A 13,129-nucleotide genomic window follows, 5' to 3' on the forward strand; every position below is an offset into this window, starting at 1 on the left:
GATATTTTTATTAAAAATATCGATAACCACCGATACTATCGTCCTTTGTAACTGTTTCAAATTATATTGGTTGAAAACCAATATAAAACAGTACAGAGCATTTGGTCTTGGTGTCCTAACTGCAACGAAATACATATAGCCTCAAATATTCGGGAACTATCTTTATATTGCCCAGTTTGGTCGGGTATGTTTAGTACGTGTATACAACCCTCGTTAACCCAAAGGCTAGGGAATCAGAAGACCACTTCAAAAAATATTTCACTATTTCGATCCATACATTGCACCAAGTCACATAAGAAGTCCCTTAAATTCGCAACAAAAATCACTCATTATCCATACTCGATTCGACACCAAATACTTTGGGCAGATATGTAAAGACTTAAGCACAAAACAAAGGATATCCACGCAGCACTTGCAAGTTACAACACCAGCATCCGTGAAAACAATAACGGATGTAAAAATCAAAATAGGAGGAGTTGCCATAGATGGATGCATTTTGGTACAAGTACTTATTGTCGGTTGATAATGTCGAGGGCAAAAATTAGCACTGTCGCACATACGAGTAATATAGGCCAAAAGTTGATCAAAACTCAACATATAAACATCGCGTTTTTAAAAACATACTATTGGTAAACAGTCACCTGACCCTTTTCCCCATTCGCTATGACCATCCGCAACTATCTGCGGTTAACCAATCCAAAGCAGCAGCCGATTGAACTCAGCTATAATGAAAGCAAAAAAGTACATTCTCAAATATTATAAAATGAAGTGAACATTGAAATAAACATATTTTCGCGAAAATTTATAATTTTCAAGGTTTTTTGTTTTTGTATATTCTCCGTACAAGATAAGCTTATAAAAGTTCCAATTTGTTTTTGCAGCTTCACTCTTTAATAATGGTGGTACGTTTCTTCCTTCATGCATATTTTTTATGAAAATTTTTAAGATACCTCAAATTTCAAAAGTGAAAAAGTGCATGACGCGAACGTTTGCGGACCATAATTACTTTTTGTGATTTATGCACTGAAGTCTCCTACATTAGATCCAATCATAATATATTGCGCATTTTTGCGCCATTCTGAAAAAATCTCATTTTTATCAACTAAAACCATTGAATTATTTAAATATGGAAGTATTTAAGAAAAACATTTGCAAAATAGAAATATATGTATTTTGGTTCCAGCGTGCGCCAAATCTACTTATTTTATTTGTACTCATGTGTATTATAGCTCATAAAAATCGCCAAAGATAATTGTTTTTGCATCTTCACTATTAATTTATTGTGATACATCCCGTCATCTTTTTATGATAACTCAAATTTCAATGGTGAAATACTACATGATGCGAACGTTTGCGGACCATAGTTACTTTTGATGTTTTATGCAAGATTCTGCAGATTATGCTGATTCAAAGATTATACGCTACGCATAGTTGATTGATGAATCTTTGCGCCATTCGGAAAAATCACTGGTTTTTCTGAAGTAAAATTTAAATAATTTATGTAAAACAATTTTAAAAAAATTACAAAAATATTTTGGCAACGTTTGCCAACACTAATTTTTGATATGTCTTATAGCCGGGGCTCTTCTTTATCAGACTTAAGCAAAACTTTTGATAAATCTTTGCGCCATTCGGAAAAAATCACTGGTTTTTCTGAAGTAAAATTTAAATAATTTATGTAAAACATTTTTAAAAAAATTACAAAAATTATTTGGCAAAGTTTGCCAACACTAATTTTTGATCTGTCTTATAGCCGGGGCTCTTATTTATCAGACTAAATCAAAACTTTTGATAAATGTTTGCGCCATTCGGAAAAATCACGGGTTTTTCTGAAGTAAAATATGGGTAAGACAACAAGTGCGCACTAGGGTTATAACTTTTTGCACTTTTTTGCAAATATCAAAAATACCACCACATAGCCGTGTAGAAATAAGGTAGGTAGGTTTGTACCAATTTTCAGCTTGATCGGACCTATACTACGCTTTTAGTGCATTATTTAACTCATATCCGATGCTAATATATATGGGAGCTATATCCAAATCTGGACCGATTTTCATTATTTTCTACAAAAATAGTCCTTGGACCAAAGATATGATTTGTGCTAAATATTATATCAATCGGATTATAAATGAGGTTTTTAAGAGTTTTAATCAACTTTTAACATACATTACTCCTATGTGTGTCGGTCCAAATTTGTCAAGTGTTCATGTTATGTTTGTTTAGTACTGATTGACATTTTATCGCCTCTACAACGTTCACAAATTGTTAAATTTTAATACGAAAGTTTGCGTTATGTGGGGAGTGTGTTTCGAGCCTGATTTTGTTCAGTGATGAGGCACATTTCTGGCTTTATAGGTATGTAAAAATGCAAAATTGCCAGATTTGGGAAGAAGAGCAACTTAAAGAGATTCAAGACCTGTCACTATTTCTTCAACATGATGCCGGTTAGGATTTTTGGATGAAAGGTTCCCAGCGGACAAACAACTTTTTTGGTAAAATATATGGACATAGGTCCACATTTTTATATAGCATCCATAGAACGGTACAGCCCGATTTTCGGTATTTTGAAGGTTTTAGTCACATTATCCAGCCGAAATAGCTGTTACTTATTTTGACCGATTAATTGTCAAAAACTTTAAATTTTTTTTTTTGTTAAAAATCGAAAGTTCGACATTGGCTGTTCACATTTTTTTTTAAATATTTATATTTTTAAAATATCCTCGTTCAAAGACAAGATTAGGTACTCAATAATATATATATAATTGTTCCACAAACATCCCAGACGGGACAGGGGAGACTTCTCTCATATCAATGAGTGCACCCCGATTCATATTAGCTCAATGATATGGGACCTACTGTTTATCGCCGAGTCCGAACGGCGTGCCTTACGACACCACTTTATAGAGAAGTTTTACATGGCTGAAATACTCAGGAAATGTCGCCAACATTACTGAGGGGTAGAGTTGGGTAATCTAGTTCCTAGTTCTTTGTACTAGTTCCAAAACGTATGAGTAACATCATGAAATATAACGTGTGATAGTAAGTATACGCAGTTTGTTCAAAGAAAAAATGTGGGCCATTGGAACTGCGAAGTGAACGAGATAGTTCCATATAGTTCCTTTGGCACAACTCTACTGAGGGGTATATTGCCACCGTTGAAATTTTTGATGTTGCCTGGCCGGGGAATCAAACCCACGACCTTCTGCGTGCAATGCGGGTGTGCACACCATTGCGCCACGGTGGCACCCAGGTACTCAATAAGCCCACAAAAATATGTGATGATCGGTCCATTCATTTTCGAGCTTTAGTCGACGCCGCAAAACGCTTTGTTAAAAAAGGGGGCAAGGTTGTCACTGAAAAAGATAAATAACACGTTCGTCTACAAAACTCTACAGCTGGCACCTTTATACACTTAAAGTACCTCCTTTTCACAATTCAAACAGCAAATAATATCGATTTACACTTTTATACATTTTTTTCCCACTCCACTAATTTCAAAATTTGCTTCACAAAATTGTTGAACTAAGAACTACAGGGGCTGGATTCTTGTTCTATGAAAATTTAAAATGAAAAATATTTCCTTTATATTTTTTTTCATTTGACAGTTTTCTCCTTTATAAAAGTTTTCATTTCACATTTTCATAGAAACAGAATTGAGCCCCAGGTCTGGGTAACTGTAAACAACATATAATCATAATTTACTTCCAAACAAATGTAAATCCAAGTTTATAACATTCAAAGCAACCTAAAAATCAATTTTACTTTAAATATTCAAATATTTGAAGATAATAAATATTGTTGATTATGGGAAAATATGTCAACAATGATCAGATTTGAATCCTCACATAGACAAAAATAACTGACGTATCAATGCAAAAATTCAAAATCCTTCTATTTGGGCTCTGTCGTGACATTGTGCGGTTCTATGACGAGTAACATTAGATATACTGTATGTATTTGATGTATACATCAAAAAGAAGCGAAAAAGTCTGGAACTCGAAAGTCATCCCTGTGCCAATATTTTCAAGATTTAATTCTTTAACTTTTTGAACATTTTGAATGAAGAAATTTAAATTGATCCCAAATTCACTTATTCTTTGTGAAATAATACTTTCTTTGTTTAGTTGAATTTCGCAGAAAAATTATTGAATACAATTGGGGTTAAAATCTTTTATTATTTCCCTGTTAATGGGAGTAAAAAAAAGAATGAATTTGCTAAGTTTTATCGATAAAACAAATATATCAAAACCCCCCAAAATATGTCTACTGAGAGCAAACCCATGATTCTGGAGTGAAGATTTACAACTTTATTTTTAAAAATTACCAATATGTTGACTTCGAATTTTCGCAAAATACTAACCTCCAAATAATGCTGCAGCTGCTAAAAATATTAGAAGACGTGCCATTCTATGGGCAACTGTGTTTGAACTTTACACAAATTTGTTTCTCCTCTGTTTGTACTCAATTTAACAAAGATATGAACATTTCCTTTTTCTAGAAAAATACAAAATATATTTTTATTTTTATACAACACACATTTTTATTCATTTATAACAAATTTTCTTTTTTTTTAAATTCTTATGTTTTCTTCTTCATTTATTTTTTCTTCATTCAATATCGTTTACTTAATTTTTTCCTTTAAATACTTTAATATTCTTCTTTTCTTTTGTTTAAAATAATATCACTTCATTTATCTTTTTATTTTCGTTCAATGAATTTATTTCTTTTATTTTGAATATATTTATTTTTAGCTTTTGTGGAGATGATCTAAATAAATCTTCGTATCACTTTAATCATCCATGCCACTGTCACTTGTTTCCGCCACACAATAGCACAGATTTCGAGATCAGCACACACGATTGCGAAGTGATTTTTCTTACTCTTGGAAATTCGTTTACCTTACTTAGTACACAACCGCACGGAACGAAAGCCGAAAAAAGACTGGGGGATATTTTGCCAAGTCCACCAGCATGCTAAGGATCCCTTTGAAAAGATATACGGCCCACACACATTTGCCAGCATTATACACACTGACATTTGCCTCGAAAACATAATTTTTCACACATTCGAAAATGTAAAATAAAATGGAAATCATTCATCGAAAATGAAAACTGGAGAAAACTTATGTGACAAACTAATGAAAATTATGTATGTTTTCGTGAAAAGGGTAAACATTTTGGTTGGAAAGGGGGAAAATGTCGATTTTATGATTTCTTAAAAAATTTTATTTTATTATCAATACTTCAAATGAAGAATTGTGTACATACATACATATATGTATCTTAAATAAGTATACAAATCTCGACTTCCAATTAATCGATTTGTAGTTTCCTGTTTTTGAAGAATCAACAAGAAGAATTTTTGATTATCTACCAGTGATTCTCATAACTCCCCCTGCTGTTAACATAATATGCATATGGACATTTCTGAGTGAAATAGGACACTTTTTTAAAAGTGCTTTTGGATTTCCTTTATATTTTGCTCAGCAAAACATTTTCACATTTTTTACTAACGGTTCCAGATATATCGCGCCTTGAAAAAGTTGAATTCTTTAAAAACTATAGGCAAAGAAATACTCACAACTTCTTTAATTTATATAGAAAAATAATTTTTGTATTGTTTCTCATTGAAATTTTTTCTTGGTTCACCTTTATACTTGGGTATAAAACGTTTTTTGTTAAAGAAGTTATTGAAAAATATCTTCGGTGGAGAATATTGGGTGACATAGGGGATGGAAGATATCAAGCAACGGTCCTGACCGGTTTTAACATGGCAAAGCCCAGGATTTATCTTGGTCCCTCTTTCATCTCAAGTGGACACTGACCTCCCCGTGGTGTCACCTGGGGAACTGCCTTTAACACCCGTTAAAGGTAGTGAGCTTACATGTGCCGCGCGTTCACCCATAAGAACGTTAAAAACTAGTGTTTGGGCGTCGGGTTAGTAACCCTTCCCTAGAAAAAACAGTCTACTATGAAGAAACGAACCCCGCAAACGTTTTAAGCACCATGATCTGCGAATCTGCACTTGGAATGTTCGCACTCTTTACAGAGAAGGTGCAGTCTTCGCATTGGCAGACGTACTTGAAAAGTACAAGGCCGGTATTACTGCCATACAGGAAATACGATGGATTGGGAAAGGCGTCACAACAACACCTAACGGTGACGCACTGTATTATAGCTGCCATGACGTAAAGCATGAGTTTGGTTGTGGATTCGTAGTTAGTCGGAGACTAAAACATCTGGTATCCAGCTTCACCCCAGTGAATGAAAGACTTGCTGCAATTCGAATAAAAGCTTCAACATCAGCTTTATTTGCGCTCATGCTCCCACTGAAGAAAAGGACGAACAAACCAAAGATATATTTTACGAGCGCCTAGAAGAAGCATATGACCGTTGCCCTGCCCATGACATTAAAATCATTCTACGCGATTTTAATGCCAATATTGGAAAGGAGAATATCTTCGGCCCAACAGTCGGGAAATTCAGTCTCCACAGTGAAACATCTAACGATATTCATAAGGGCACCTGGCTGTCTCCAGATCAGAAATCAAATTGATCATGTTGTGATAGATCGAAGACATTCATCGAGCGTGTTGGATGTACGATCGTTCCGAGGCGCAAACATTGATTCGGACCACTACCTTATTGCAGCAAAGGTACGCACCCGCTTAAACGTAGCAAACAAAGTACGAACAGACACAACACGAAAGTTAGACATCGGTAAGCTGCAATCACAACAGATATCCACAGCATATTCCACTCAACTAGCCCAATTGCTTAATCAAAGCACTCCTCATACCGATAACATATCAGCGCAATGGCAAAGCATTGCCCACTCCATGCAAACAGCCGCAAAATCCATACCAGAGACCTCCACCAAGGAATCCATGGTATGATCAGGAGTGTCGTGCTACCACCGAAGAGAAAAATGCGGAATATAGGGCTACTCTACAATCCGTAGCAACGCGTAGCGCACGAGAGAGATACAGGGAGATCTTTTATTAGTTCGGCCTATGGAACAGATGTTCTGTAATGGGCCAGCTAAATAAGTAAGTAAGTAAGAGAATATCCACAAACAAGAAACAAGGGAACTGAAAATCCCTGAGTGTTGTTTTATGGGGGGCTATACTCGTATAAAGACATATACCGACAAATTTTATGTGGAAAGTTGTATACCCCCAATAAAGACTAAATACCAAATTTCTACCATTTCGGGGGATATAGAAACCGCAACCTTCAAAATACCGAAAATCGGGAGGTACCGATCTATGGGGCTATATGAAGATGTTGACCTTTACCGACAAATTTAAGATGGAAAGTTTATACCCACAAAGAAGACTAAATACCAAATTTAAGTAATTTCAGTGGTATATTGAGGCCAGAACCTTCAAAATACCGAAAATCGGGTGGTAACGTTCTATGGAGCTATATGAAAAGTTGGACATATACCTACAAATTTCAGGTGGAAAGTTTTATACCCCCGAACGAAGACTAAATATAAAATTCCAGCCATTTAGATGGGATATTGAGAGTAAAACCTTAAAAATACCGAAAATCTATGGGGGCTATATAAGGTCGTAGCCCTTTACCGACAAATTTCTGGTGGAAAGTTTTATACGAAGACTAAATACCAAAATTCAGTCATTTCAGTGGTATATTGAGGCTATAATCTTGAAATTACCGAAAATGGGGAGGTGCCGTTTTATAGGGGCTATATGAAGACGTCGACCTATATAGCCCATTTTCAATACCAAACATCATAGGAGTAATAGAAACTCCCATACCAAAATATAAAATTCTATCTTAGCAAATAAAAAAGTATCAATCGGCATTGCCGACAGAGATGTACCCTCAGCCTATGTGAATTGAAACTTTCATCCAAGAACAGATCGAATGTATTTAGGGTATATTCAGAATTTTGTGGCCCTTTTTGGACATTTCAATTTGCCGAGAAAAGTATGGATTAGGATTAAAGTTCAAAAGTTTTGCGGAGGAGGTACTTAAAGGAATGGACCCACATAGTCCATTATGGAAGTGGATCTTATTTTGGGAGTCATTCCTTTCGATAGGTATTGTGCCCACTATTCATTTCACTGAGTCATCGTATAACTTTTGGAGCAGAATGCCAGGAAGCATGGACTTTCCAACGGAAAAACTAATATCGCTGTAGACAGGACCACCAGGAACAGCATCGGTATACATTTCCAAAGGATCTACGAACAGACTTTAAACTACACTTAGACACAAATATTGAACCAGTTTAGATGTTAAACTAAATTTGGATAAAATATTAGGATATCCAAAGTTTAGCTCAAATTTGTTGCCCCTTTCAAGAGATATGGTGCATACCACTCACTTTCGTCACTTTCTTCAAGAGCTATGGTGCGTACAATTTTTCCGAAATTATTTTGAACTTTTGTGGGGGAGGTACCTGAAGGAGTATACCGATATAACCTATAGCTTAAATTTAGTTTGGACAAAATATTACGAAAGCCAAATTTTGGAACGAATCGTTTGATCCATTCGAAAATAACCTTGCGCTCCAACCACTACATACGGTGTCATAGGGGATTTTTCGCACCTTTTAGCTTATTTTCTCAGGAAGTATGGGCTTGCCCTTGATAAAACTTGTACCGTCGTATGGTTGGCAGTGAATTCAAGTTGTTACAACAAAAATCAAAGCGATTCGAGAGGAGGTCCTAAACTGAACGTTTCCGAAATTTAGTGTTGGAGTTACCCGAAGGAGTGAACCAATTGAGTCTATATTGGATCCTCATTTATGTGCACATAAATTTTCCGAACATTTTCGAATTTTTTTGGGGGAGGTACCAAAAGGAATGGACCGATATAACCTATAACTTAAATTTAGTTTGGACAAAAATCCGTTAGAGAGTTATCGTGCGCTCCAGCTAGACAGAGAGACGGACATTGCTAAATCAACTCCAGTGGTCTGAAACGGATTTCGTCCAAACGTACCTAAAACCATTATTTCGATGAGGCACATTTTGCCCATATGAATGTGTATATACATACCCTCGACAGACAGACGGACGGACATGGCTAAATCAACTCCAAATTGTCTGAAACGGATTTAGTCCAAACGTACCTAAACTTTAGGTCCTAAAGCCATTATTTCGATGAAGCACATTTTGCCCGTATGAATGTGTATACACATACCCTCATTAACATAAATGAGGGTATGAAAATTGCGAGCTGTATCTGGATTTCGATTTAGTATGTTATGCTGATCAAGAAATGTACAGAATATAAGGGGGTTCAATATTTCATAAATAAGCTCTTAAATCGATTACTACTTTTAATATGTAGAATCAAAAAAAGGATAAAAGCAGTGGATTCTTGCAGTTCTGGAACAGCCTAAATGTGTCACTGTAATCAATGACATTTATTCATATCCTCTTGCACATTATTTCAAATTTCTATCATTCCAAATAATTTGCTTCTCTTTCAAGAAAATGTGTTAATTTTTCTATATCAAACAGTTAGCAAGATGCTACATATTCAGACAATATTAAAAGGGTGAAATATTAGAAAAGTTTTTTTATTACTTTATATCGGCAACTCTTCTTTTCTCATTTCCCTTTTTCTGTTTTATGAGTTTTCGTTCATAATATTCATGCGTGTATCTGAAAGATCGGCGTTTGTTGTTTATAAATACGTACGTATATATGCGACAATATCTATTAATAAAAAAAAACTTTGAAACATCGAAAGCAAAAATACAAAACAAAAAACAACAAACAAAATACATAAAATGAGACACACACACGCCAATGAATAACATAAAAACACAAAATAAAATAAAGGAAGTGTTTCATAGCTTGTTATCCGTTTGGTAGTGCTGATGATTTTCATGCGTTTCACTTGAAACGCCTCCACAAGTGTTTTTCCACAAATGTTTTTCTTTGTTCTTTGAATGATCGAAATTAAAATGTGGCATCGTGTCATGGCAAAAACATAGTTTATGTGACAACAATAACAAAAGAAACATTTGTACTAACTTGTCGGGTTGCCGCAGCATGCATGTGGTGACGAACAATTGCCTCTATGTCCGAATTTGTTTTAGGTTAACTATAATGATAATGATGATGAGTTTAATGATATTTTAAATTGTTTCCTCATTATTAATGATTATTGAAATTAAGGAGGTTTTGGACGTGTGATGATTTTTATGATGCGATTATTATGCGTTTTCGTATTTTTAATGGTGTTTCCTTGCCTTTCATCCAGATGTATTGTGGAGGAAACTTTTTTCTTCTTTTTCAGTAAGGTATTACTTACAGAATGTATAACTCATTTTCGTTATTAACTGCACATTTGGCCCAAACAAATTCAATAATTTATTGAATTGAGAAAATTAAATAATAATTCACACGACACTAAGATATTTTTTATTTGTAAAATAATTCAGTTATAGCAGGTTTGTGGGACAACAACATTTTTAACAGCAAGTTTTTTAAGTGGGGGGAAAATACTGCAGTTACGGATTTCTCCTCCTATCCTCTTCAGGGGCCTAATTACGACATTCGATCGAGTATTTGGTGGTAAATAGTGTGTTTATTTTAAAAAACTAAAAAAAACAAGTAAAAAAGCATTAAGTTCGGCCGGGCCGAACTTTTCATACCCTCCACCATAAAATATTCATTCCTGTCCCCAACTTTAAGTGAGTACGTTAAAATGTCAGATAATGTACATAAAATGCTTCATTCGGGCGGCCCTTTTTTATGGTGCCTATATCTAACTGTTGACAATTTTTGGTGGGCTAGAAATTGGGAGGTACTGTTATATAGGGGTTATAATAAAACATGGGCCTATGTTGACAGTTTTTGGTGGGAGCCTTTAATGTCAAATAACTCCTAATTCGGTTAAAAAATTTAGCTAGAATAACGAAAATCGGTACATAACGTGGGAACTTCAAATGTCATTAACAGCTAGTTCGGAGGTATCTGGGCTATACGAAAATATGAACTTAAATGAACAATTTTTGTTGCAGAATTTTTGTTGACTTTTAAATTTCAAATTACAGAAAGTTCGTCCAAAAAATAAAGCTAAGGAACCGAAAATCGGGAGGTTTCTTTTTGGGCTATACAAAAATATGGACCTACGTTCGGTTAAACATTTTAAGTAAAATCCTCAAAGTACCGAAAATCGGGAAGTATCGTTATATTGGGGCTATGTTGAAAATTGTTGATGCAGATGTGTGGTGACCACTACAACCTTCAAATGTCAAATTACAGTTAGTTCGGTTAAAAATTGTAGCTAAAATTGCCAAATTACTGAAAATTGGGAGGTACCGTTACATGGGAGCTATATCCGAACATGGACCTATGTTGACAATTTTTGATGGAGAGGTGTTGTGACCACTAAGAACTTCAAATGTCAAATTACTGCTAGTTCGGTTTAATATTGTAGCTAAAATCATCAAATTACTGACAATCGGGAGGTACCGTTATATGGGGGCTTTCTTGACAATTTTTGGTGGAGAGGTGTGGTGACCACTAAGAATTTCAAATGTCAAATGTTCAAATTACAGATAATTCGGTTAAAACTTGTTGGTAAAATTCTCAGAATACCGTAAATCGGGGGGTACCGTTATATGGGGGCCATACCAAACGTGGACCTATGTCCACAACTTTTGTTATATAAGTTTATTGACATTAAAGAACCCTAAATGTGAAATTATAGCTACATCGGTCTGATAATGTAGCTAAAAACGTCAAAATACCGTATATCGGAGGGTACCGTTATATGGGGGCTATACCAAAACGTGGACCTATGTCCACAAGTTTTGTCGCATAAGTTTATTGACATTTAAGAACTTCAAATGTCAAATTATAGCTTCAGCGGTCTGAAAATGTAGCTAAAAACGTCAAAATACCGTAAATCGGGGGGTACCGTTATATGGGGGCTATACCAAAACGTGGACCTATGTCCACAACTTTTGTTATATAAGTTTATTGATACTTAAGTACCCTAAATGTCAAATTATAGCTAAATCGGTCTGAAAATGTAGCTAAAACCGTCAAAATACCGTAAATCGGGGGGTACCATTATATGGGGGCTATACCAAAACGTGGACCTATGTCCACAACTTTCGTTATATAATTTTAGTGACATTTAAGAACCCTAAATGTCAAATTATAGCTACATCGGTCTGAAAATGTAGCTAAAAACGTCAAAATACCGTAAATCGGGGGCTACCGTTATATGGGGGCTATACCAAAACGTGGACCTATGTCCACAAATTTTGTTATATAAGTTTATTGACACTTAAGAACCCTAAATGCCAAATTATAGCTAAGTCGGTCTGAAAATGTAGCAACAAACGTCAAAATACCGCAAATCGGGGGGTACCGTTATATGGGGGCTATACCAAAACGTGGACCTATGTCCACAAGTTTTGTTAAATAAGTTTAATGACACTTAAGAACCCTAAATGTCAAAATATAGCTATGTCGGTCTGAAAATGTAGCTAAAACCGTCAAAATACCGTAAATCGGGGGGTACCGTTATATGGGGGCTATACCAAAACGTGGACCTATGTCCACAACTTTTGTTATATAAGTTTATTGACATTTAAGAACCCTAAATGTGAAATTATAGCTACATCGGTCTGATAATGTAGCTAAAAACGTCAAAATACCGTATATCGGGGGGTACCGTTATATGGGGGCTATACCAAAACGTGGACCTATGTCCACAACTTTTGTTATATAAGTTTATTGATACTTAAGAACCCTAAATGTTAAAATTTATTATAAATGTTATAAATGTTATAAATTATAAATGTTATAAATTATAGCTAAATCGGTCTAAAAATGTAGCTAAAAACGTCAAAATACCGCAAATCGGGGGGTACCGTTATATGGGGGCTATACCAAAACGTGGACCTATGTCCACAAGTTTTGTTATGTATATTTATTGACACTTAAGAACCCTAAATGTCAAATTATAGCCAAATCGGTCTGAAAATGTAGCTAAAAACGTCAAAATACCGTAAATCGGGGGGTACCGTTATATGGGGGCTATACCAAAACGTGGACCGATATAGCCCATCATCGAACTTGACCTGCCTGTAAACAAAAGACGCATTTTCCCAAAATTTCAGCGTC

At 35.1% G+C, this 13,129-nt stretch overlaps 1 protein-coding gene across 10 annotated transcripts in view; it reads right to left on the reverse strand.

Annotated features, from left to right (window-relative positions):
- The window catches only part of LOC141403848 (uncharacterized), a 213,481-nt gene that overhangs the window by 34,780 nt on the left and 165,572 nt on the right, over positions 1 to 13,129 (reverse strand). The window contains exons 1-2 of one of the 10 annotated variants that reach the window (XM_073986881.1): positions 4,899 to 5,158; positions 4,361 to 4,494 (exon numbers count right to left, since the gene is read on the reverse strand). The exons of 3 other annotated variants lie outside the window; for them this stretch is intronic. In XM_073986881.1, the coding sequence (XP_073842982.1) occupies positions 4,361 to 4,406 (46 nt within the window). In that variant the 5' untranslated portion in view covers positions 4,407 to 4,494; positions 4,899 to 5,158. 6 more of the 10 variants (XM_073986891.1, XM_073986888.1, XM_073986889.1 and 3 more) reach the window with 6 other exon arrangements.

Source organism: Musca autumnalis, unplaced genomic scaffold (genome assembly GCF_047663935.1).
Source record: "Musca autumnalis isolate F117 unplaced genomic scaffold, ASM4766393v1 scaffold_4, whole genome shotgun sequence".
In the NCBI taxonomy this organism is placed as follows: Eukaryota; Metazoa; Arthropoda; class Insecta; order Diptera; family Muscidae; genus Musca; species Musca autumnalis.